At 40.5% G+C, this 27,146-nt stretch overlaps 3 protein-coding genes across 9 annotated transcripts in view; 1 reads left to right on the top strand and 2 right to left on the bottom strand.

Moving 5' to 3' along the window:
- scfd2 (sec1 family domain containing 2) overlaps positions 1–1,057 on the bottom strand; it is an 86,479-nt gene extending 85,422 nt beyond the window's left edge. The window contains 1 exon segment of the mRNA XM_018670196.2: positions 131–1,057. Within this exon segment, the coding sequence (XP_018525712.1) occupies positions 131–944 (814 nt within the window). The 5' untranslated portion in view covers positions 945–1,057.
- Positions 1,049–22,433, top strand: fip1l1a (FIP1 like 1a (S. cerevisiae)). Of its 2 annotated transcripts, none has more exons than XM_018670200.2 (13): positions 1,049–1,539; positions 1,785–1,854; positions 3,471–3,529; positions 3,992–4,096; positions 4,217–4,332; positions 4,493–4,575; positions 6,517–6,601; positions 6,706–6,805; positions 9,858–9,915; positions 12,749–12,801; positions 13,277–13,469; positions 21,313–21,450; positions 21,551–22,433. In XM_018670200.2, the coding sequence occupies exons 1-13, from the start codon at positions 1,476–1,478 to the stop codon at positions 21,657–21,659; spliced, it is 1,233 nt and encodes a 410-aa protein (XP_018525716.1). In that variant the 5' UTR covers positions 1,049–1,475; the 3' UTR covers positions 21,660–22,433. The 2 variants fall into 2 exon arrangements, with proteins under 2 accessions (XP_018525716.1, XP_050933232.1); XM_051077275.1 differs by having other exon boundaries at positions 21,554–22,433.
- Positions 21,969–27,146, bottom strand: part of lnx1 (ligand of numb-protein X 1) — a 32,948-nt gene continuing 27,770 nt past the window's right edge. For all 6 annotated transcript variants that reach the window (XM_018670191.2, XM_018670190.2, XM_018670192.2 and 3 more), the window contains 4 exons: positions 25,494–25,671; positions 24,064–24,310; positions 23,214–23,372; positions 21,969–23,002 (listed from right to left, as the gene is read on the bottom strand). In XM_018670191.2, coding sequence (XP_018525707.1) covers positions 22,867–23,002; positions 23,214–23,372; positions 24,064–24,310; positions 25,494–25,671 — 720 coding nt within the window. In that variant the 3' untranslated portion in view covers positions 21,969–22,866. The remainder of the gene's footprint in view (positions 23,003–23,213; positions 23,373–24,063; positions 24,311–25,493; positions 25,672–27,146) is intronic.

Consider the following 27,146-nt stretch of genomic DNA (forward strand, 5'->3'; position numbering starts at 1 on the left):
ACCAAATATTTTCAATGTGTGATTACTAAAAACAAAGCCTAAACAGGGTTTTGACTGTGATGTGTTTACAGGGGCACTGGGCAAGAGATTGATGTGACATAATATAGTCCAGGGATCAGGGAGACTTCACCTGTAAGATCCATTGTTCGGTCCACAAAGATGATGGATGCTTTATTTGGGGCTGTTTTCCTTCGATTTTTTGCTTGAGGGTGACTGGCCAGTTCCCCTGCAATGATGCGGCTCATGGGACCTACAGCAAAGGTCTCTTCCCTGGTAGCTGTGGCTTCAAACATTGTATTTAATGCTGAAGCCAAGGACTTGATTTCAAGCTGCAGTTCAGCAGGGAGAGAGTGCATGTCTATATCTATCAGGTTCCCAAATCGCTTCTTCTCTGGTCGTCTTGCATTTATCATCTCCAGGTCAGGTAAGAGCAGGGGAAATAGGTGCGCAAACGTGGGTGTGAGAACCAACTGCTGTGACACAGGTGCGAAGACCACTGGAACATGCATGACCTCAGCCGTGTAGTTCATGTTTCCCATCCACTCGCATAGCTTTTCTTCAAACTGCTCAAATACTGGGTTTCCCTCCATTTCTGCTGTGACATTATTGGCGAGCAGGTGTACGGAGTGAGCGACGGTGGTGAAGACGACACAGTACTGGAAATGACTGAGGGATATGATGTCTTTAATGATGTCGACTGTCCTCCCCTTCAACAAAGTGCTCACCACAAACACGGCTTTCGGTTCGTTCGCACCACAGGCTTCGAAGCTTGAAAACTGCTTTAAATTTCTGGCTCCTGCCTCCAATAAGGCGGCAGCACCTCCGCTCCAGTGGAGAGCCTCTGTACATTTGTCATCCATAAAAACAACCGCTTTCTTCACTTTCGACAGCACCTTCTCCCACATCTGGTGCGGGAAGTGAGTAAAATCCTCCGTCGTCAGCATTTCGGCAGCTATCACTGTTGGCTAAATGCAGCAAAATCAAAGACACATCAGGAATATCAGCTATACTAATCTAGCTCCAACAAAACAAACACACAAGTCTCGTAGAGGTGACGTGGCACGTCGCAGCATAAAAACGTCATCCAAGCTTAACCCGTTGCTATGGCAATAAGCAACATCCAGAGAATAATAATGAAGTGCTGAGGTGTTACAGTTATCGGTGAATGCGTGGAAATTGATATATTTACCGAGTCTCCAGAACTGTCGCTGACACAGTTATTGAAAAGGAAAGAAAGAATTCAAAGTCAATTCGTACAAACATGTAAATATACTGTACAGCCTACATAAAACACATTTGATATCAACAAATACAGCCTATGGTTGGTCAACCATACGCCATACGCGAAACGGCTTCGACCAATGATAAAGCTTCATGCGTCACTTCACTTAAATGTTTCCATAGAAACAGGTTGAACTGTCTCATTATCCCACATTCCTTTTTGAACTTGTTTAAACTATTTTTTCTACTTCAAAATGTTTTCTGAGTCCGCCTCCCAAGTTGTCGCCGAAGATGAAGACGAGGAAGACATATATCAATGTAAGTTTAAACAGACAAATCACTGGATATTAATGTATTATTCTGTCCATTTTATACAATAAAGAAATCCTACCTGACAACCGAAATACGCTCAGTTGGCAGTTTATTAGGTACACCAAGCTAAAGCCAATACAGTCTAATACAATTGTCCTGCAATAATATCTAGCTTTATGGTGGTTTCAATGTTCAGTTTGTGTTTCAGAGAGGTTTTGATTCAAATTTATGGTCGTGTGCGTTTCTGTCAGTCATTTTTGACATGTGCAGCACAGATAGCAGGGAGAGGGAGGAAGAGGAAAACGCTCAAATCCCATCCAGGTATGTGTGTCATGTGTGCTCATAGTGCCTCCTTTCATCATTAATATGAATACCTGTCAACAGATAATGTTATAGGCCTAACATTTGGGAACAACCACGATGTTCCTCGTCCAGACTGTTATTACAGTTATTTCAACAAGCGTTATTACCTCTCTTATTTTGATGTACAATATTAAGAAGTTCAAAACAAGATGACTTTGACATGCCATTAAAGACATGAGTGAGCGGTGAACAAAATCAAAATGAACAGTGGTGGTATGCTCATTTCAAGTTAGAACCAACTGCATTACAGTAATGAAGCATTCAGATATAATACACTTTCCACAGTACAATAATGACAGTGATCATTACAGCTGCACAATAGGTGTGTGACAGCACCCCATGTGCTGCCTGAAATGTGCAGCCAGTCATGTGGAACATTAAGAAGTATTTTGATCCTCATTAAATCTGCTGCCAGGCGAGCAGTGTTTATTTGTGAGCTGGCAAATGTGGATGTAAGCAATCACACAACTGGAGCACTGACGATATCTGCGGCCTGCATTCTCCTGACTCTTTGCCTCAGAGTAAATGTAGCATAACCTGCCAATTACAGTAAGTCACTGTAACGTACACCAAAGCTGCAACAATAGTCTTGTTTTTTGTGTGACTTTAGTGTTTTTTGTGACTTAAATTGAACGAGCAAGGTAAAGGATAACAGTCAAGTTTTTGTTGTGTTTGACTTGAAGCCCTGATGTCTGATGGTTAAAATGACCCACCACAAGGATCCAAACAAAAGTTGGACAGCTGCTGATAATTGCACTTGAAGAAATATTTTAAGCCACAATCCCCCTTTTCCACCAAAACGCAGGTCATCTCTGTAATATACTGTAAAATGTGTCTCTTTTCAGATAGATTTATTACTTTTGCCTTTGTGCTGTGCAGTAAATGGCTATGGAATTGATTTTTTTTTTCATTAATAACACAGTGTCATTCTCTAAAGAGTCTGAAAGTGTGCACTTAGCCTGTGATAGTCTTGATAAGAGTAGTCTGAGTGAAGCACTCAACTAAAAACTGTAGAAATTTATCCTCAGTTCTCACTATATGTATGTTTTGTATTTTTGCCATAGCAGTGGCCAAATGAAAATTGTGTGTTTTGACATATAAGTGATTATTATTATTATTATTATTATTATTATTATTAATAATAATAATAATAACAATAAGTGTTTCTTTTGTATTTTAGAGTAATTGGAAACTGTCCAAGATGATGAAGACACTGACAGTGACAGTGCTGATGAATACAGTGATTTTGTGTAGCCATGCAGCCATGCATATGAGAGTGTAACTGTTAACTATCCATCTTCTGACAAAATAATGTTCAATCTTTCAACCTTTTATTGTGTTTGTTTGCCTGTTGGGCTTGAGTGTGTGCTATTTGTAAGGAACACACTTCTGTCAAAATATGGCTTTGAGATATTTTGATTGTTTTTTTTATGATATATTAGTCTTGTATGTGGAGGCGCCGTTTGAAATTAGGTTATCAACACTCAAGCTCAGTGATTCTCAGTGTTCAAGTTATTGTCAGGAAGATGGCAATACAAATCTTGATAATACATGTGCCTCTTGTTGTCTTGCAGCCCAGAGCACACACCTGTGCATCTGAAAATTAATGGTGAAAAAAAGACACACGTGGTTGGTAAGAGACAATCACAAAAATACCTTTATATATTTTAAGTGATTCATTAAAGAAATAAAAAGAATATCATTCAGCCTTCAAAAATGCACTGTTCATTCCTTCTTTATATTGTTAAAAAAGCCAAGAAACCCAGGTTTAGCATCCTCATAACACAGTTAATTTTAAATATAATACTTCTATATATAATACTTGAGACAGCCTGGGCCTATTTGACCTTAAGAAGTAAACTTTTGCACATTTTGCACAAAAAAATCCATCATTAGTCGACCTCTTCACTGAGAGTGTTGCCTTCATTACCACATGCCGGCTCAGTTTAATAATGTCTTAATGCTGAAAAATGTCGCATGGCTTTATTAAAAATGAATAGATAATAATCTTCCACAATGAGGTCCTTGGCAAATGCATCTATCAGGATTGTGAAGAGTATGTTTCAGACTGTAAATCCAGTGGAATGTTTTACAGTTGGTGCTACAAACAGAAAAGACATGGATGCATTGGACAATATGCAAGGGATCCCAGTACTGCATGTGAATGTTGCATCTGAGGAAAAACCATGGAGGATAGCTGGTAAGTGGCCTTAGTCTGTAAGATATTGGTGATTCTCTCTGTTTAAACTTATTCTCTGCAACTGTGTAGTAATTGATTATGTGCAGACTTGTTTTTCACTCTGCTGTGTTTTGGTTTTAGGCACTGACATCTCAGATTACTTCAACTATGGTTTTAATGAGGGAAGCTGGAACGCCTACTGTAAGAAACAGTCGAAGCTCCGTGCAGCTAATAGAAAACTATACAATAAAACCAGGGTGAGACAAATATTACCAAAGTCTTTTTTTAGGCCATAATAGCAAGAGAGAAACCTTGAGTCACAATAGATACAACTTCTCTTGTTTTAATCTTAGCCAGAAATGAATTATGAGTAGACTACAGAGCAGAGGAATGAAGACTTTTTGTTATTCCATTTAGGTCCAGAAGGGGCATACTAAACTTGGAAAAAAAGATCCTTGTCATCATTCTTCCTCAGGCAGCCCATTACTACTGGCCTCTAGGTTGGTAACACAGTGATTCCTACCTGCTATCATTGTCTGTATCCTCACTGTTCTGCCCTATATTCCTTTCATTGTTGTAACGTCAAGCTCCAAAGGCTGGTTGTTTCTGTTTGTGTGGGACACAATTTCTATCAGGCTGATGCCATCTGTTTTCTGTGATCCAAAGATGGGTTTTGCATATTATGGTTGACTGGGCAAGAGAAAGTGTTGAGGTAAACACACACTTGTGTTCGTCTTCACACACTTGTAATAGACTTGTAATGGAGTATGTCTATATTATTGTATTGCTACTTTTACTTACATAAAAGATCTCAGTAATTCCTCAATACCACCAAAACTACTATATTGAATCATTTTAAATAAATTGACACAATCATACAATTATCTGTATATTGTCTGTATACAGGATGTATGTATGTGTATATTGTGTGTATCCATGGCCTAAGGACACAGGGTGTTAAATGCTGTAGAGATTGTAAAGCCCATTCAGACAAATTTGTGATTTGTGATTTTGGGCTAGATGAATAAAAATTGATTTGGCATGACTATAAAACACACAAAAATAGCAACATAGTTATATAAAAATCAGAACCATCTAAACTTAAATGTGTCAGGATTGAGTTGTTTCCACTGCTCTGCTTCCAGTCCTTTAACATTATCACGAAAGCTTTTGAGGGGAAGCTTTGAGCAGCAGAGCAGGCTGAAGCCTGTGGGAGACAGGGCTGTTAGACTGGGCCCATGGTGCTTTACAGCCCAGTTACAGTCTCCCATCATTTATGTATATACTCATGAGCAGCAGATGCTTGTCATGTTAGTAAATAGCATCCTGTCCCAGCATGCATCTTGCTTCTATTTATGGATCAGGTGCTGTATGCCTTTGAGTGCTTTTGCACATACAAAATTGCAATGCTAATTCCCTTCCATTTAGTTTAATGGTTGGTGAGGATGCCAGTTGCAGGTCTGACTGTCAGCTGAGGTTGACTGGCAGAACTAGCCACTTAATTAAAGATCCTACCCTTGATGATGTTCCCCTCTGTCGGCAAGGTTGTCCTTCAGGGGAGGTCATGTGGATCTGAGCGCTATGTGACATCTCCTTATGTGACAAAGCTGGACCAGAGTGGAACCAGGATGTCATAGCATGCCACACAAATTCACACACACACACACACACACACACACACACACACACACACACACACACACACTTCAGTGTGTGCATATATGTTAAATGAATGAAAAATGTTAAGGAAGCTCTAGTATTTGTTGATCTGGGTGTGATGTCCCTACCATGCAATGTAGCAGTCCTTACGCATATAAATGAGATTTAGCCACATTCCCCCTTGATAACATCAGCCTGAGCCTGTGTTGGATCAGAATGTGGGAGAAATTATGTGTTCTTCCTATACAAAGCTATTGTGTTAAAATATTTTTTGTATGTATTTCACATCTGAAGTGAACAAAAGAGACATTAAGAAGCTCCAAGCACTTCCCTACTGAGTTGCCATTAGATGTAGTTGTTATTCCTTTTTTTCCTGTATGTTTTTTTCTACTGTTGATTAAGTCCTAGTGACAGAAAGGGGTTAGTGTCCCATCTGTGTGTGTGTGTGTGTGTGCATGCTCGATGAGGGTGGGGGTGGTGGGGGGCTTAGGACTGTAAAGGGCTGTTTTTGAAGAAGGCGAGATGACCCAGATAAGGAGGTTTAATGCGTTAATGGACCTGCAGGGGGTTGTAGTAGGGACATGGGGAGTGAGATTAGGACAAACTAATGTCCTGTTTTTAAAATTGTTATATAAGTCCACTTCAAAACCACAAGTAGGCATAATTTAAGGTGAATACAAAAAAGGACCTACCTTTAAGAAAGGCTCATCTTAAATTTTTTTGGCACTGTATCAAAATTTGCATAATGTGATATATCTGTTATCATATTATCTGATCAACAGAGAATCAAGTGCCAGACCTGGACCTGGATCCAGCAGCCGAGTGGAAGGTTACTGTTGTCTCAGTGATGAAGGAAACAGTGCTCAGGTAGTTTGTGTTTGTGTGTGTGTTTGTGTGTTTGTGTGTGTGTGTGTGTGTGTGTGAAACAAAGACAGTCACTGAAGCTATTAATACCTATGTTTACTTTGCAGGTAGTTACTGAGATGTTCCCCATGGAGGATAGAATTACCTCTTATCCTCTGATCCCTTCACCCAATTTTATGTCTCGCTTCGCATATACCACTCCACCATGTAAGTCACCACACCACTGGGAAAAACTGATACACTTACTGTACTTATATGGTCATTCATCATTCATCATTCATTCATCAATATCCCTAGACCTAATATGCAAATATCCTTGCATATTGTCATTTTCCTTCTCATCCAACATTATGGTCATAAACAGATGTCTTTTAAGAAGCTGGGGGAGTATATTTAAGGGGAATACAGAGGTTTCAGGTGGAAAGGGCCTCAGGAGAACCTCCTGTGGTCCACATCAGGCATCATGCAGCTGCACAAATGACTAATGGCAATCTGACCATGTGTGTGTTTGGAGAAGCTGCAACACGTGTTATAATAAATAACCCTGTGGAGTTGAAGGACAGAGGTGAAAACTGTCAAGCATGTGTGTGTGTGTGTGTGTGAGTGTGCATTTGCTTGCATGTGTTTGAAGACATTGTATGCACATATGCCTTCCTCCTGGCAGGTGTCTGTAGTGCCATCCAGGTGTGAGTCCATCAGTGCCGTCAGTCTTTAGTACTTCCAGTTGGTCTTTGCAGTGAATCAGACAGAAATCAAGGAAGGCTCCCTGGCTCGAGCACACAGCTGAGCACATGCCATATCTTCATCTTCAAAGGTTCCAAAATAGAAACACAGGCTTAGGCCGCCTCTTACCCCTCACACACTCCCTGTGAGCCCCATACTGCCCAGCAAACCCGTGCCAGAGCTGTTAATACAACCAAAATATCAAACATCCTGCCGACTGCAGCTTTGAACAGTCAACTCCAGCTTTGAAGTGTATTTGCGTAGCTTTTATCTAGGCCACTCCCCCCATCTTTAAGTTATAGGCCCTGCCTCCTTTTGTGATGCAAATATGTAACATGATAAAAATAGCCTCTGGCTAAAAAAAAAGTGCTAGGCCAGCAGATTGTGGCACAACGAATGTGCTGAACAGTCCGACCTTAGGGAATGGAGCAGAGGGAAACAAGGGGGTGTTTTAGTTTTTTGTTTGTTTTTCAGTGAGGTCACATTAGGTGCTAAGTGTGTTTGATAAGTGCTGAATCTGGAGTGGAAGTGTGTCATTGTAGGGTTGTACTTGTGTCATCTATCAGTGCAGCACAGCGCACAGCCAAGGTGAAGCTGTCTGCTGCTGTGGGCTGCAGCTAATGCCTTCTACAGCCGGTTAGTAGGTCACTATAGTCAGTGTAGCAACACAGCTTGTATGTGAATGTCCTTTCATTTGGCATTGATAAAATCACTGAAGATCATAGCTGAGCAGATGTGCAGTTCTTTCTGAAATGGCCATACCATTAACATATGCCCTCTGATCAGGGCTGTTGACGAGTACTTCAGACCTCCAAGGCCAAAGACAGCACATTGTCACTGCAAGAAAAATGTGCACATCTGTCCATGCAGATTGCTGTATCTGAGAGTGTGGGAGACAGTAGCCTTTATCCAAGTAATCAAAACTCAGGCCTCTACTGTAGTGCAGAACAGCAGCATGTGGTCTGATGTGAAATATCAGCTCCATCTAAACCCCTCCAGCCTGTAGCTCTGTGAAATATTAGCAGGAGAGGGAAAGCCATGCAAGCACAATCGGCGGCCATTAGCTCTCAGCCATTAGTTCTCTCATACGCTGCCAAGCATGGAACTCCAGCCCTCATCAAACACTCACTTGAGATCACCACAGGTAGAAACAATTACTCACTCACGCTAACATTGATGATATGCATGTGGACAAGCTGGTGTTTATTGTGCGTGCATGTGTGCCTGTTAAGGCAGTACAAACTCCAAAGCTATTCTTGAGAACTATTACAGTGGGAAGTGGACATCTTTGAGTTTTAAATCACATTTTAATACATAAACCTTAATATTTTCAGCATATTATTTGATTCTATAAACTTGTGTAGTCTCATGCAATGACTTCTATCTATTTGTTGTAATGAATCCTTGTCTTGGCTGTTTGAACACATTCCTGATGAATCACCATTGTCTTGGTTTGTTTTCTTGAAAGGAATTGCCTGAAAGCCTTTAGCCCTACACTTTATGCTTTCCTCTCTGAGACTGTTGGTAGTTTATGTGTGTGTCTTCCCTTGGGTGTCCAGGTGTCTGAGGTATCAAAGACCTTGCTGGGTCAGTCCTCCATAGTGAGCAGTTCAGGCACTCTCAACTCTGTGGGACCTGTATTTGAAAAGGAAGGAAGATGTTCTACATTTCACTTACAAAGCAGGGGAGCTTGGTGCTCTTTTTTCATACTCAAGTTTGAACTTCCAGCAGTTCTTATTATTCTTCCTCCTGTTTCAACCATTTTTGTGATCTTTATGTTGTTGAAAACTGCTCTGAGCCACTCTCTTGTTAGGGGTCTTTATGGAAAAAAGAAGGGGATGGTATCCAGATGTGAATGTGTGTTTGTGCCTTGACTCCTCAAAGGAATTTGTGTGTGCGTGTGTGTGTGTGTGTTCTTGTGTGATTTAGAACTGATTGTGTTGCTTGGTCACGTAAAATGTGAGCATTATAACAAGTGGGACCATTAACTGTGCACCCAAGCGTTTGACTCTTTCTGTTTTATTGATGGAGGAAAAGGCAAGTGGGGACTTGCTACATGTTGTTGCTCTGACATTTTGAGGCTAATCTAATATATCTATCTAAGAGGGGCAGAACAATCAATTACTAGGTTATTTTTTTGGTAATGGGTGATGTTTTTGAATTTTTGCCTTGTTGTGTTCCTGTTATTTGTTCCACATATTAATGCTGACACATTGATATTCCCACATTTAATGTGCCTTTGTAATATAATTCACATCTATCCAACTGAAATATGTGAAATATTTGTAGTACCATCAAATTTACAAAGGGGGTCTGCTCAGACCATGTCCATCACAGACAGTGAGTTTTACCCCACTAAGTCAAGGTGGAGTATCTAGCCATGTCAAACACAGTAGTCAGTCCAATAGCAAACCTCACAGAGGATGGAGGTTACAGAGTAGTTGTCTGGCTATTGCAATGAATTGCAATAAAGAAGAATAGATCACTGTCAAGAATCTGACTCGATAGTATTGCCTTTTTCTTTCTGTTTATTCAGCTTCCCTTTACCGACCAGAACCCCCTTCTCTCTCCACCGCCATTGCAACTTTGGACAGGTGAGCCACTGATTTTGTCATTCTGCATGTGGTAGGAGCAGGAGAAACTGCAGGTGGGATAGAGACTGTGTCAGGAAAACAGTACACCTATCTTGTTTTTTCAGGGAGGCTTGACACAGGTGCAAGCACAAGTAAGAAACAAATTCAGCAGAAATGTGGAGAGAAAAGAAGAAAAACATTTGTCATAAATTGGAATAGAGATCATTAATAAAAAGATGCATTAGTGCTGAAAATTTAAAACAAACTAATTGCTGTTGGAAGCAGTTGCCTAATTTCTGAGGCAGACTTGGTGGCTCTTTCATTTGACATCAAAGACATCCTGCATATAAGTTTTCAGGTATTACTGCTTTTCTTTCTGAGCTGGAACAGTTTTATCACTGCACAGTGTTCTCTGTTGCTGATCTTACAACTGAACCAATGGCCAAATAAGGTAGAAAGCAAGACAGCAACCTTGTTTGTGCCTCAAGTCTCCTGTTTATCAGTATCCAAGGCATCTCCCACTCCCCTCCCCCGATCTATGTCACAACCTGTCTGCTAACTCCCACATTTCAGCTCTAATTTACACCACTTAGATCACAAGTGGGCCACGTTGTACCCTAGGCTCGCCTGCATTTTCTTACTTAGCCCTGACTGTAGCTCCACTCCAGTTTTGTTTGCAGCTGAGCTTGTTTCCCTTGGATGTAGTCTGTATCCAGCCTGTCTCAATCCATCTCTCTGTTTGTCTGTCTCTCTAACTTCCTGCCCCTTCATCTTTTTTTTCTTTTCTCAATCCTGCTCTTTCCCTTTCTCCTAATTTGCTGTGTCTACGTGTGCCTGAATTCACTCTGTGCTCTGTCCTAAAAGATGGTTTTTCTCACATCTCAGTCCATCTGCCAAATCCTCACATCCTTCAGGGACTTACTGTTCCTATGAACTCTGCCAGCCATCTCCCGTACGCTTTATGAATCAATTCCTTTTTAACTTCTCTAACACACACACATGTGCAATGTCCACACAGATAGTCCCTGCCTCACTGTTGCTGCCCTGGCTTCCCATGCTGGGTGGAGGGCCAAGGGCCCATAGGGCTCCCAACATCCATTTTTATTTATTTATTCTTTTCCCCAACATTTAGTTTTTAGTACAAGTTCCAATGCAAATGCCCCAATCATATACCTTTAAGGGGAGATTATTGTGCTGTAACTGAACATTCATGGTTTTCAGTCACCACATTCTCACATTCAGTCTTTATGTATTTGTTAGTTGAGAAGAAAATGGAGCACAGTCATTGCTATGAAAAGCACTGATGAACAAATCACTAGATGTTTGCATACTGTTTAATCAAGTCCCCAAATTACTGTGCCTGCAGGTTATTTTCATAGAAAAAACCTCCCAATGAAAATAATTTGATATGACTTTTACTGTGTCATGGACACAGGGAGTGTTAAATGATAATCACTGGCTATAGTGTGTGTTTTTTTAGAAGGGACTCTATTGAGATAGTTTAAAAATATGTCACAAATCACTTTTTTGGTGGATTAGTTTTACACTGGTTGGGTGAAGAGCTCCAGACACATATCTGGAGTTGGAACAGCTATTATGCAACTATTGCAGAGTGACCTCATCCTGATAGAGAAGCTTCTTCTACCCTCAAAGTCAAAAATGTTTTGCAGACAAAAGTAGGGGAATAAGGAATTTGAGTGTAGTTTATTTTATTTTAGTTTAGTTTACACAATGAGAGGAAGAGAGAGAGCACTCCTGTTTACACACATCTGTTAAATGTCAAATGTAACACAACAAAGTCTAAGACTTATTTCCATTGTACTCCTTGCACAATGGAAATTAGTCTGTGGTCCAGTACCACAACAGAAATTCACTACAGTCTAATATTGAGGCACAAAGTTAGAAACAATAGCAAACCAGAATCATATTAAAGTTCAGCTCGAGCTGATTTTAATAACTCTCCTCCTAGTTATGTGATTCGATTTATTTGGTCTTTATAATGTCTAGAAAAATAAATCAGCTTGCCATATCACCTACCCTTGATTCTGCATCACAGATTTATGCTTATGCTATGCTCTGGTGCAGCACAAAGACCACGAGGTGTGAGCTCTGAGTAGCGCAGAATGCTTTGATGAACCATTACAGTTATTACCCCTCTGTTAAGGCTTTGCCAGCAGGCACATGCTCATTCACCCAGACTCACTCTTCCATTCACTCATTCTGTCTCCATTCACAAACATGCCTCTCTCCAGCTCTGTGTCTGTGTTACACCAAAATAAAAAGTTGAGAGAGAAAACTGGCCAGGCCAGTGATGAGGTAACACAGGGAGTGATGGACCTGGTTACTACAGGATTTATGGCGTAGTGTGTTTGGACTCACATCTGGTGGGAAACAGTTTTATTGGATGAGCTTCACACACACCGAGTCCACCTTTAGCTCACTCGGAAGTTTTCAACTTGAAGTGGGTGTGGGTCCAGGCCACGTGGATGGGCAGAAGATCCAGATAGTATCAGTAATATGCCCTCCATCCGTTCCTCGTGGGTTTGTGAGCCCATGCTGCGCCTTAACAATAAGCCTGTTACTTCAAACACTTGGAAAAACAGCTGTGCATTTGGAAAAGTGCTTTGATCATGTTGTAGACTAGTCCACTTGTTTTTTTTTTATTCATTTATTCATCTGTAACTTTGCTCACTCCAGTTCTGTTTGGGTTTCTTAGAATGAATGACTTTCACCATTAAAGTTGAATGACAATTGGCATTATAGTCTGCCAGGAATAGATAATTAACAGAGTGGATAATGTTATGCATGAGCCTACAGTGTATTCACATCATAATTCTTTACTTTTCCTTCTCAGTGGACACGCTAAAGAGTTTGATGATCCCTCAACTTCATATACATGTTCATCAGGTAAAAATGTCTCTTTCTTATCAACTATTTCTTTCAACTCTTCAGGGTATTGGAAAACTAAGGACAAATAGAATATGTGATTTGGCCTTGGCAATCTGTGTCTTTTATCAATGTACATTATAGCCCCCAGAAAGTTTCCTTTGATTGCTCTCAGCACAGTTTTGTGCGTATTTATAAAACACTTTTTGTACCTTCCTTGTATATTCTGTTTGAACCTCAAGTGTGTTCATGTTCTGAATATGCCCTTAGACAGAATGTTACAGTTGACGTACTGCTCTTGGATGTTTCAATAATCATATATAAGCATGTTTTTGGAGAAAACAATGACATTAGAGACAAGTGCTGGTTTGAACACACTGACTTTGTGAGTGCTTAGTTTATACTCAGAATAAGTAAAACTGATGTAGTTGCCAGCTGCTACTGTATATGTTCCTCTTTAGTAATGTGTCTGGCATGGTTCTGTTCTTCCTCTTAGGTGTATCATCTTTAATCACAGGGAGTATGGCCTCCAGCTCTAGAGTGATTAACGCTGCCAAGGCCTGGGAATTGTGCATATGGCAGGAAAAGTGTGACAAAGACAGAGACAGATCCAGAGAGCATGGCCATGATAAAAACAGTAGAAGAGGCAGAATTAGAGAAAGTGAGAGCTGTTCCTTTTCACACAGCAGGTGGGTCTTAGTGATTTGAAGTTATAAATATTCCCTTTTATATCATATCATACTGATCAAGTGCATCATGCTGTACACCCTCTCCCTTCACTCTTCCTTCTGCAATGGATACGTAAATGTCTGTTGAGCAGCTGTGGCCTTCTGGATTAGGCAGCATATAATATATTGATTTTGGTCCAGATATCCAGTCTATTTTGACTCCTTCAATATGTGTGCATTCACAGCCTGCCACTCTCTCTTAGTCTCTCCCTCTCTCACACATACACATGCATGTATGTATTGGTATAGCAAGAAAAACTTTCTGTAAAGTGATTGAAAACCTTAGAGAAAAGACAAAAACAGAACAAAGAATGAAGAGGAGGCCATACAACAATCTGTTTGCCAGGTGAGTCAAGAGATGAGCGTATGGGCCAGTGTTGGCACAGGTGCTGGGAAATATTTCAGCGTGACTATATAGTAGTATATGATGGCAGTTTCTGTAGGAGCCTGGGATATGCAGACGGCCTCAAATGGCAGAGAACCAAAGTCCAGACATGGGCAGGAAAAAAATGTTTTTGAGTTGCCTTGCACTAAGCCTGTAGACCAATGTTAGTTTTTATGGTGCTTTAAAATCAAATGCCCAACAACTGTGAATTAATTTACCTAAATTGGTTCTATATAATGTTGTGCTCTGAGTCTTTAAGTGGTGTCTCTCTCATATCTCAAGCTGATAGGTATAATATGAACTGCTATGTCTGTTGTGAGAAAATGTACAGCTATTGTGAAGAAATGCATACTATTGCAAAAGAGCCTAAGACTATTGTGACAGAAATCAAGACTATTGCAAGGCCAGGAGAAATTATTGCCAGCATATGCAGAACTATTTTAGTTGTTCTGGTGCAGTGAGAGGGGCCAGGGTGCAGTCTAGATGAGGGAATAACTCACTGTATTGGCCAACTACTGCCAGGAAATAATTGAGTGTATGCTCCTCTGCATGGGGCCTGGGCCATTCCTCCCTGTGGCTCATGGATGATAAGAGCCAATCTGATTTCCACTCCAAATTTCACAGTGTCCCACTACCCTACAGTCTGACAGCCAGAGTGCTGCCGTATGTGTACTCAAACACTCATGCTCACATGCATGCACAAGTCAAATCCTGCCCTACATTTCCTCTGCACACTCAGTGTTGACCAGTAGCCAGTTGTCTATTTAATTATTATCAACTCAGGCAGCTGCCAGCTATAATACACACAGGCACATCTTTCCTCCTCCTCACATACGCCTACTACTCAGCTGACCTGAGGCTACTACAATATGACAGGGTCAGTGTGACATTTCACTGTGACAGAGCATTCCTCCCTAAAACATGTACATGTTATGTATCAGGGATACTCCTGCCATAGCTCTTGACTGAGTAACTGTCCTCAGAACAGGAGTGGGATCCATTCATTACAGTGTTACAGTGTTACTGCATATTGCACCTAAATTGTTGAAACTACAAATACATGCAGTACAATTGATATTTGGACTCAACTAATCTAATTTCTCAATCTGTGTCTGTGGCTGCAAAAGCTGCAGTGCCTTTGATTATGATGAATTCTTGTGTCAGCTTGTGTTGGAGCTTCACTGTTAATTAACTTGCATGGAAATAAGTGCAAAATCGCAAAAATGACAAACTGAAGTATCTCTTACTCTACTGTGCTCTGTTGAAATATCCTCATACACTGTTCTGCTTTTCAGCACTTCTCCTGCTTAAATTGGTGAGCTTTTGCTAGGGTATTTGTGAGCATTAGATGCCTGGATTCAGATTTGTATATGGTGCACGAACAGTCATGTGGGTCAAATGAGGGAAGTGGGACATGGGGACAGCTGGGAGGCTGTAGGCTCCTGCAGAAGATAGGAAGTACGGGAATCACATGTGTGACAGACACACAGGGATTGCACATGAGGATTGGTTATTCTCACTATAAATGTGTTCTGATGTCACAGTCACAAAAGACTGTTCCTGTGAGTCCAGTGTGTGCTGCTCACACCTTCTGGGCTCTGATCATAGATATATAAATAGATAGGTTACTGATGTGTTTGCCCTACATTCTGGTCACATAATGAGACTTTGCACTGTGCATGTCACACACACACTCACATGTGCAGGTTATGTGTTTTTTGTTTCAATGATTTATGACTGCGTCCGGGGGTATTTTTAGACTGGAACCGGAGGAATTCGTTGTTAGTGTGTGTGGGTAGTGTGTGTGAAGGGAGAGAAACAGATGGAGCCTTCCATAGCTTTTTGCCAGCCACCCTTATTGTTCATTGGTGAGGTCAGTAAGAGTGAGTGTTACTGCGCATTTGTGCTGCTGATGAAGGAGCTGTGCTTGGTAGTCCACATGTCCTGTGCTGAGTCACACAGGCAGAGGGTGGCAGGGCAGCCCTCTGGGCATCAGCTACTGGTTATCAGCTGTGGTTGTGACTACATGCTTTGGATTTACCACCACTACTAACAGATTCCATGAGCTTAACACTTTCTTTATTTCTGCTGTGCATTTATCTAGAGTGAGTGATATACTGTGTGTGTCCATCTCTTCTCCAGCCCCTCTACCTCTACAAATGGGTACAAGCTGAGCAGTTGACAATCCATTTGGTCAACACTTGGCCCCTTATAGTAAACCTCATCTCAGGATAAATGTAGCCTTTGTGATCTGTCTCTATCATGCACACAAATGAACACACTTGTACAAACAATGGCGAGATGCAATATTTTTTTTGCCTTCGTCCAGTTGTTACACATGGTATAATTCACACATTCAGTGTAAATCTAATTCAAATACCCTTCAGCTTGTTTGACTGTTGTCTGACAGAAAACCTTGCACACATAGCCCAGTGAGTTCATTGGATAATAAGTTGAATAAGTCCCAGTATGATTAAGAAAATAAAATACTAATTGTCATCCAGCTTTAACTTGCACTGACGGCTCCATTAGAAAATACAGTAAGGCTAGTTTCAGGGTTAACAAAGGGTTTAGCTGACTCTGAATATGGAACAGAAACTGATAATTGAAAAAAGCAGCTGTAATACAATGCACTGAAACCAAATGAGGGCATTGCTAATTCAGAACAGCAAAACCAGGGCAATAACATTTTATAGCCTCAAACAAATTTGCACCAGTCAACAATTACGGCCTCATTCAATTTGCCTTAATGCACAATAGAGTGATTTCCTTCCTTAGCAGAAAACATTTGGAGAATAAAATTTTTCATAAGTTTCATAAGTCTTGCCTGCAGTTTTGAAAAAGAATCCTCAATGCAGCTTTGATGGCAGCCTTGTGATTTGGCACAACAACCCTGTGTCCCTTCCAGGTTTCCTTTTTGATTTAGGGGGCATAGCATGATCCAAATTGCCACTCGCCCTCTACCAATCGGTAGACAGGGGTACAGTAAAATCTGCCTTTTACTTGATTTTCCTCAGCTGCTTTTGTGTCTGATGCCACTTTTATCCTGGCTTCAGGATCTGTCTTGGGGCCTGTACATTCTTCCACCTACATCTGTTTTTATTTTCCCCTCTACCCAACTTTTTTTTTTTTTTTTTCATTTTTTGTGCTGAATGTGACATACTTTTTGTCTTTCTTTCTTTCTTAACTTCATGCATGAAACTAATTTATTTCCAGAGCCAGTCTTGGGGTCTATGCCCAGTCAATTTTATAGCAATGCTTGCTCGTCCCTGCATTCAGCACTGCTTTCTGAATTTATTTTTAAACATACTGCATTACTTCATGACTTAACTTTATGCACATAGCTGCATACAGTCCCTAGCATTCTTCCTTTTTTTTCCACAGCCACTGCCACAGCCAGCAACATTTACTCGCTTGCTTTGTATGGGTTAAAGCTTCTCTCCCATGTATTCAGCTGTAGTTTCTACTTTTCTTTTTAGGTTTCCATTGACCCAAGCCCCCAATTTAGTTCGATTTTACACTCACGCTCCAGTGGAAATAATGGCTTCTAAGGAGTATCTTTGTTCTATCTGGAGCAAACTGGTTGGCACTGGTGTCTTTACATAATCATGGTTCTGTCAATAAACTAACTCAATAAGATAACTCTGGCTGGTTGGTCAAATCAAACAAGAAAACAAGGAGAATATTATATTACTACAGGGGAAAATTCAGTTCTCCTTAAACAGCACTGGTCTTCCTTACAAATCCAGCTGGCTGTAAAATGGAATACAAAGTTTTGGTTTCACAAAATGCAGTCCGTTATATTTTACTCATTTTTTTTGATCACTCACTTGGACTCTAGTGACACTACAACTCATGACCTGCAGGCTTACAATTAATTTGTGGCTTCTGGTGAAAGATGCTGTGGGCTTGAACATGTGGTCAGAATTACTTAGTTGTACTAAACCTTGCAATAATTAAGTGATAAATCCTCAGATCTAATACTAAGACTAGGTGGGCTTTAGTTCAAGGGGAACACATTTAACCAACAAACATTCTTGTATCCCATGGATTACCACATCTATGAAAAATTTGTCATTTTCCACAAACTTGTCGCAAAGAACTGAAATAAGGAATGTTTAGAACAGTTAAGGTTTAGTCACACCAGCTTTTAAAATTGTGAAATTTCAGTCCATTTGAATCACTGAGATTAATTGGAATAAACTGGCAGGAATGTTTTCACACCAAAATCAACTTCAGTGAATTTTGACCAGTGAATTAGTTCAGGTGACTAATAGCAAGCTCTCTTGGCAGTTTGAGAACTGACCATCAGCAGCTTGTTACCTCAGAAAGAGCTTTAATTTCCCTTCACAATAACCTTAACTGAGCAAAATGGTTTATAATGATAAGCAAAATACCAGGGGAGAGTAAACACAGCATCTAGAAAATAGAAAAAACCTTTGTGACTGACTAACTTGGGTGGCTAGAAAGTTAGCAGTTAGCAGCTACAGTATTTCATCAGCTAATCCTGTGAGTAGTTACTACTTCACCAAACTAGATCCAAATATTTCACAAAGACAGGTGAATTAATTTTACTGTATCTCTTTCTGGTGTGACCAGGCTTCCAGAAAGGTAAAATTTGTTTTCTTGCCAATATGTCAGTGTCCTCTGTGAGACCAGGAGCAGGTGTGGGAGTCTGTTTGTGACATTAAAGATTTAGCTTAATTAAAATTTTACTGTTATTTGGTGTCTTAAAAACAGTATTTTACTAAACAACCCTATACAAACAAGGTAAATGACTGAGACTGGCATGTGCAGTTGTTATTAGACACATAATACCATGGGACATGTCAGCCAATTAAGGTCACATTAGTAGAATCTATATATTAATTGGCTCTAATATGTAAATATCATGCATAATTATTACAGAATACAATCGTTCATAGGAAATAGGGGAGAAGAGAGACAGAGGGAGAGACTTTAAAGCCAAATGTGGTTATATTAAATTATTTGGGTTATGTTTTCGGCTAAGTAAAGGTTATCATATATTATTGATGAGAACAAATGCTTGCCTTCATATAAAAGCTGGCTTATTGCTGACACCAAAGTTCTGCCACACTGTTACAGTTACATTTTTTTTGGCAACCAAAGGCTTCACCATAATCTGAATCTGAAATAACATCTCCATCTCTATGAGTCATTAGACATTACATTCTATCCCTCCACTCACAGCTGCTATTTATTTTTGTTAATATTACTTTCATTTTAATTGTGTCAGTTATAAATCATGTTTTCTATCTGTAGTGAGACTCAGTGTATCAGTGTCTGTGTTTCACAGTTAAATGACTGTAGGGATGGAGTGGACAAAATTACACTGCAGTAGGCTCAGGCATCTTATGAAATCTGTGATACTGCCCACCCTGACAGGCCTGGCCACTACTGATGAATAAAATCATAAAATGTGAAAAGAAAACCTGAGGCTTCTAAGCTATAATTTACTCTACTAACACTGTCTCCTTGGGAACTATTTGACTGTGTTCTTGGTGTTATGTGAGGTAGTTGTTTCTGTGTTAAAGCTAATGGCTCTGAGCAAGAACAAATGTGGGCCTTGGGTCCTAATCCCTGCTGCTAACAGAAGAGCTGTCTCCAAATATTGAATATATTTAGCTTTGTACTTGCAACAACTCTGCCCCTTAAGGCTCTCTCTCTTTTCTGTGTAGAGCAAGTGAATGGTAATAATTACTCCAGCCATGTGAGAGCTGAGTGTCTGCATTAATGGTGCAGTATCTGTACTTTTCCCATAGACTTTTTTTTTTTTTTTTTTTAACAAGATGCTTTTACAGCAGCTGAGAAAAATACCTTTGTGTGATGATTGTTAAAGGTCAGGTTGATTATTCTAAAACTGCAAACTGTGCCTTGTACATAAGGTGAGAACAACTGTATTTTTATACAACACCTATATCAAATGCGGGAACAGAAGAAGAGTAAACACAAGTGTTGCTCATATAAAGGGATGAAAACTTTCTCGTGGAGAATTTGACACATTCTTCCATATCATTATCTTCCCACTGCCACTACCAACCCCATATGTAAAACCTACAAGTGCACCCTTCTTAGCTAAAAATGGCAACATGAATATATGTCATAAGTTGAATAAATGTTAAATGTTTTTTAAAAATAAACAACCAAACAAAAACTAACAAATAATAATTCTAACTTTAAATACATGGCATTAAGTACAGGAAATAATATCAATGTAAGGTGAAACCACACACATAGAGGAAATTAAGTCACCTGTTTTAGGGCAAAAATTAAGTATAAAAATGTAATGTAAAGATAACATGCACAGAAAAACACACAACAGTGCATTGATTCTGTGAAGGAGCCTGTTTTGCCAAGAGATGTCTCTTGGGTTTAGTTGGTATCATTGCTATGTTTGACAGTTCACTGCAGATGAGACATTCCAGTGTAGGACAGCTATCTTCCCCTGTTCATGAAAGGCTGAAAGCATGTAGCTTTCACCATACAGCAGGACTTCAGTTCTTTTTTTGACTGTGTTTAAGGTGGAGATATATCAGCATGTCTTTGAGCTTTATTTACAGTGACAAATATTAAGGTGTGCCATATATAACTCCAAAGTTCCAAAAAGCATGTTGCTGGTTACTATGACAACCAACATCCGTGGTCAGCAATCTTAGCTGTGACATAACTACATGTTTAACAGGGTTTTGAACCTAGTGATTTCAGTGTTTGCTGCTTATTAATCTCAGAATACAATTATCCTGTGTTGGCACCTCAGGGTGCTGCAGCACTCACTTTGGGAACCATTGAACTATACAGCCTTTAGTTTGAACCATGAACGTTTGCTGGTGTTCAGCAACCATCATGACATTAATGGATATCTGAAGTGGAGGTGAAATCAGCATATTCTCTCCACTGTCACTCTTCCTCTGTGCGTGATTATGTTTTGCATGTGTGTATCCAGAAGTCATTTTAGGGGAGAAAGGTGTGAACTAATGACTGATCCATCTTGTGGTCGCACAGGACTGCAGTGAATAATAGATTTTTTATTTGTTTTTTTTTTGTTGTTTTGTTTTTTTTTTTTTAGCTCAGAGGATACTGCAGCATGGCTGCTTGGCTTTTATGTAAAGGGCATGCTGTGACACTGGTGTTGGGCTCTTTGTTACTCAAAGTCAAGGCCAGGGGGGAGGCTATAAAAGCTCAGACAAGGCAAATGGCAGGAACTGTGGTTAAGGTTTTGGGCTCTTGAGTTCTGACTTATCTCTCTCCCAGTGGAGCAGGGGAAAAAATGCCTAGCAGTCTCATTCCTGTGGGCAATGAGCTATTTTTCCTTTTGTATTATTTCCCAATGAAAAAGCCTCCAGTTTTATCAATAACAAATGGAAAAAATACACTGCATGTGTGTGTGATATTTTTCAGTGGAGAAGAGCGAATGAGGCACAGGGACACTATGGAGCGAGGGCACAAACGCCACCACTTTGAAAAAGTCAGTGGAGAAGAAGAAGAGCACACAGAGAAGAGGCAAAAAAGCGAGGGATGGCAAAAATCATTACGCAGGTCTAACTGGGACCCAGACACACTCACACACTCCTAATGACAAAAAAGAAAGAAATATGACAGCATTATCACACCTGTTTGTCATCTATGTTCTCGACAGCAGCAGCAGCAGCAGCAGCAGCAGGGGTAGGAGGGACGATGGTGAAGACAGGGAAAGTCAGAGCAGACACAAACAAAAAAAGGCCAAAAGAAATAGGAAGGACAAGTAGACCAACGAGATGTTCTCTGCTGGCCAAGAGAGGAAATTAAAAGCTAAATGACTTGCAGTCTCCTAGTTTATTAAACGAGGCAAACTGCCCTGTGGCATGTTGTGGCATGTTGTATTAGGATTCGTACAGCTCCTACACTGAATTAGTGAATGTATTTAATTTATTAGAGAGGCTAAAGATAATTATATATTGTAAACAACGTGCATGTATTGTATTAGTTTTTTAGAGCTTTTGTTGAGTTAAGGCTTTTGGAGGAAGCTGTGTGAATCCCAGTGAATTGTGCTTTAAACAGATTTTCTCATACAGGTCTCTTTTTAAATGACTTTATTGATCATTTAACCAAATGTACCATCAGATATACTACACAGGCCGAAGCGTGACAGACAGAACCACAGTAGACAGGCCCCAGACCATCCACTGATACATAGAAACCAAGTCAGTTTTTTTTCTTAAAAGTAAGAAAATTAGTAAGGCCTCCACAATTTCACCTAATTAAATACCATTTTTTAATATCTTATGAACACATTGATCCTTTATTTTTTTATATATATTTTCCTTGCCAGTGGTTTGATAATTTAGCCATAGCTTCTGAAATAAAAGAAAAAAACCTCAACACAGACTACTACTTGGCAACGTGTCCTCAGGTCAACGGATGAAGATGACAACCACTGTCAGTACAAACAGAATGGAGCCTATTTTTAAAGGCCATACCACAAACAAACAAAAGAAACGTATTACAAGTGCTTGGATCAGTACTTTTTTAGACACCCAACATTTACAGTAAAGAAATGTGAGTCCAACTTAACGCATACCCTAATATATAACTACTGGAATTGGCAACGTGTTGTGTCTCCCCTCGATCCACCCACACCACTCACTGGATGCTGTGCCAGAGAATGACCATGTCCTCTAAACAGATAACACCCAACATCCTAGTTAGAGGCATCTCAGGCCTGGATTCTCCCAAGTTCAGCGTTCTTGGAGGGGCAAGTTAACCTCTGGTAACAATCCAGTCTTTTGTTTGTCCCTCTAAAAACTCCTGGCAAAGTCTCAGCTGTCCATCAGAGGTGAGATATCCGTGCAGCCACAGCTCTATTCTAAGCTTCTCCCACACAGCAAGCTTAGGGTGGTCAACCAGTCTAAAGCTCTGCTTTCCACATTCCTCGGTCAGTGCCACTGAAGCAGCGCTGGATGGCTTAGGGCACTGCTACAGCAGGCTGCCTGGCCAGGAGACGATGGTCAGGGTGATTCTGCCCCGCAGCTCCTTCAGAAGGCGCACCAGTGCTGTATGGGTCATCCCCCATGTACTCTTCCCATTCACCTCGAGCAAGATGTCCCCACACCTACACAGAGAGAGACGGCCATTAAAAAAGCATGCCTAGCCTATATTTATGTAAAATAACATGGGTCATCTGAAGACATAGAGTACCAAGAAATTATTTGATGGATACAAACTAAAATTAGAAAAATAGTGCCATGTTCTTTCAAGTACATTTTTTGTTGGAGCTGGTCTAAATCATTCATGGGAAATTATAAGTGATATATGCTCGATACCTTATCCTGCCATCATTGTAGGCTGGCGTCCCCTCAACAATGGAGCGGATAAAAAAGGATTGATTGCAGTTGACCTCTTCCTGACCTCCCACAATACTGAAGCCCAGGCTGCCCGAAGTGCTCCGCCGCAGGACGATGTCTTTGCAACAGTAGAGATGCCTGCATGGGCCAAGAGGGAGATTAAATTCACTAATCTCTAAACTTCATCTTCAAATTATATATACTGCTTATCCATAGTGAGTATGTGTGCTGTAGCTCGATTGCTGAAACCAGCCGTGTTCAGAAGACAAGGGCCTGGCAGCTCTTTGAATGAAGGTGTGACTTCTCCCAGAAGATGTGAAGCAGTGAGAATGGTGGGACTTCTTTATCAGTCTCATACAGATAGCTCAGGGCTGAGTGAAAATTAAACTCAAATCCTTTTAGTTGAACCACTGGTCTAGACTAGATTCCCATGGTGGCTCAGTACTTAATTTTGATACCTAATCAATTCACTGTTCGAGGACAAACACATTTTTATTTCACTTTCAGCAAGCGCAGCAGGTGTTTTTTGCTGTCAGCATACCACTGTCCACCTGACAACACAGTGCAGTGAGATAAATTCATCCACTAAAATCTGAGAGAGAGTTCTACTGATATGATAGCGGTGAATATTTGAACTGAAAAGTTAGTTTTGAAAGTATAATGAGCATCCTCTCCCAGCTGGCTCTGTCAGAATTTCAGTTGGCACCAGCTGGAAGAGGTCAGAGGGACCAGTGTGGGGGTTTAAATTATACTGGCCGCAAAAAAAAAGTAGCAGAAAAAGTATTAAAATGTATACAGAGTGGATAAAGGGAGACCAAGGGATGCTCACCTGGGTAGCTGCAGCCATGACACCCACAGCGGGGAATAATCGTCATTGGGCAGCGGACTCTTGGTGCTATCAGTGGGCGAGGGTGTTAGACAGGGCGGCAACGTGCACTCTTGCAGGCTTTCTTCTGGAGGACGCATCTCCAAGACCTTGAGCACGACGGGAGAGGAGGTGTTTTTCAAGTTGGCCACAGCCTCGCCTCGCGTCACCCCCGTCAGATCAACCCCGTTCACGTTTAGCAAGATGTCACCTGCAGGAAGGGGGGTATTGGGTGGGGGGGTGTACAGCACAGCTCATCATCTGCCCAGGTTGGCTGCCCTGATAATAGCTTTTCAAAAGACCTCACAGGACAGAGGACTCATCATCTGCCTATTTAATATTCAACATTCTCCCTGCTGGAACACAAAGGGATGGAAACCAAAGGCCACCTGTGCTTTAAAAAGCCTCCCAGTGATGAAAGTGGTGCAAAGAAAAACAGACGTCACAGTCCAGCCTGCTAGTAAGCAACTCAAAGGACATGCTTGCCCTGTGAAAATATGCAAATACAAATGAATAGTCTATTACAACACACAAACATGTTTCATAACCACAGAAATTGAGACAGCAGCTGCAGCTATGTCCCATATGAATACATTAAATGTGCACCTTGAACCATGCACAGGACAAACAGACTCAATTTAATTCAGTTTTTTTGATGTCTTTATTCTACTCTTATACTCAACATTTCTCTCATCACTCTCATAAACACAACCTCAGGCAAGGTGCAGTGAATGTAATGACAGGCTTAATATGGTTATGTTTTAAGATGGATATGCTGGAATCAGCAGTTGAGGCTAAAATCTCTTACTCCCCCGCCTTCAACTGCACTATATGATATCAAGACTGCTGCTGTTACATCCACTTATTTGTGTGCTGCTCTATGTTTTGCTCCATTTCAGAGCTGACTGATTTCATATAACAAAATAATTGAGTACTCCACAGATTTCTCCTCTGGAACACAATAAGTCCTGAGCACTTCTATGCTAATATTTGTTTGTGTTTTTGTGTGTTAGAGCCAATTTGTAGAGCACTGAACCACAGCAGCACCACTGAGTTTTCTGCTGGATGAATAACCTTCCTAATGAAACACGAGTCTTAAGTGTTCATCAATCACCCCGTCTGTTATAGACAAAGTATTCATCACTAAAGCCGAATCCATGACTGTCTGCCCGCCATTATGTGAGCTCCACTGCTTTGCACAACAGTTAATGACAACCACACAAAACAGATACTCGAATCAGTAAATGAGTAATTATTTGCATGTAAGCACTGAACACGACTTTCCTTGTAATAAGAAAGTATGAGTAATATTTTGATAATTACAGGATTGAGGAGGAGTGTGCAGTTGTTTCATAAAAAGAGACAACAAGAGGTTCATAAGTAAATTGCTTTACCTTTGCGAATGGAGCCCTCCTGTCCCACCACTCCATCAGGGTCCACGTTTGTGACATAAATAGGGAGGTCCCACCCTCTGCTGGACATGCCACCTGCCACCGTCATACCCAGGGAGTCATATGGTTCCTTAGTCAGAGACACTGTCTTCTCGTAGCACGCAGGCTTCTGACAAGAGTCCTTCACAGAAGATAAATTAATAAATAAAACAAATTAACAATGGCTCTTACAGTCTCTATAATATTGCAAGGTCTTGATCTTATTCTGGAAGGCGCCTTGAGATAATATATGTTATAATCTGGTGCTATATAAATGAACTGGATTGAATAATTTTGAAAGCAGCGGGTTTATGTCCCACTGTGATTGCAATAAAGACATTAAAACATGCATGACATTCATAACTGATGTTATCATAGTTACATCTTCCTCCTTCCTTTATTCTTATAAACACTATCATTCAAGACCAAAACATGACATGAACTCAACTGTTACACCAAGGGCACCTTATATAGAAAACATAAAGTAATTAGACTTTGGAGCAGCACATTTGCATATTAATAAGGACAGTTTTCTCTGGGACCTGCGATAGCCCGTTAATGGTTGGGGAATTCATATGAAAACCACCCATGTTGTGCTATGGGAACAAGAGTCCAATGACATAGACGTAGTTGCTAATTAATGAATGACCTCATTAGCATAACTGCTAACGTATAATATATGGTGGTTATTATGGTGAGACATCAGGCGGCTCAAATGCCTCTTCAGTCTGTGTGCATGTTTCATATAGAGAAACTGATTAATTCACAGACTTCATGATGTGCAGTTTGGTTTGGTGAACGAGGCTGTGTGGGATAAAGTGACTGAGATTTTATTTATGGCGAGTGTGTGAGTCAGACGCGGGAGGGCGAAGGAGAGTAGAGTAGTAATGAATAACACATGGACACATTGAGGTTGATGGGATGTAGCTTGTGCTGTTTTGCTAATGTGCTGCATTCACACATTTCTGCAGCGCCCACAGAGGGTGATCACTTGCTGTCACGTGACTGACCCCAGGGCATGGCAGTGGATATTGCTGTGTGAACACAGACCACACTTAAGTGCCTTCCTACACAATATGCAGTGGGTTGTGTAAGTTGTGTGCAGTACATTATTGCGTGGTGTACTATATATGTAAATATGTACACCTTCACGCAAAGATAGACAGTAGCCTGTAGTAGGGGTTTTGCATGGTTTTCAAAATGGTAACTTTTAGTTATGGTGGAGATTCTTTCTCCAGTACAAGAGTCATTGGTAGCCAACTTAAGTGGCAGCTATATTAAAGGGAGTAATTTGACATGAACAGACGAGTCAGTACAGTGAACATGACATGGTTAGCTTAGCTCAGAATTAAAAACTGGAAGCAGGGAGAAACAAATAGCCTTGCTCTGTCCAAAAGTAATGAAATCAGCTTCCCAGCTCTTCTGAAGCCCACCAATGTCTGAGACACATTATATCTTGTTTGTTACACAAAACTTAACTGTAAACGACAAGGTGTGGTTGTGTTGTATGCTGGACTATTTCTTAGCCAGGCACAGTAACTTTTAATTACAGTGTTATATAGTTAGCTATAGAGGCACTGGTAGGATCTTGTTATCTTTTGATAGTCGATCTAACGG

Source organism: Lates calcarifer, linkage group LG17 (genome assembly GCF_001640805.2).
Source record: "Lates calcarifer isolate ASB-BC8 linkage group LG17, TLL_Latcal_v3, whole genome shotgun sequence".
Taxonomy (NCBI): domain Eukaryota; kingdom Metazoa; phylum Chordata; class Actinopteri; family Centropomidae; genus Lates; species Lates calcarifer.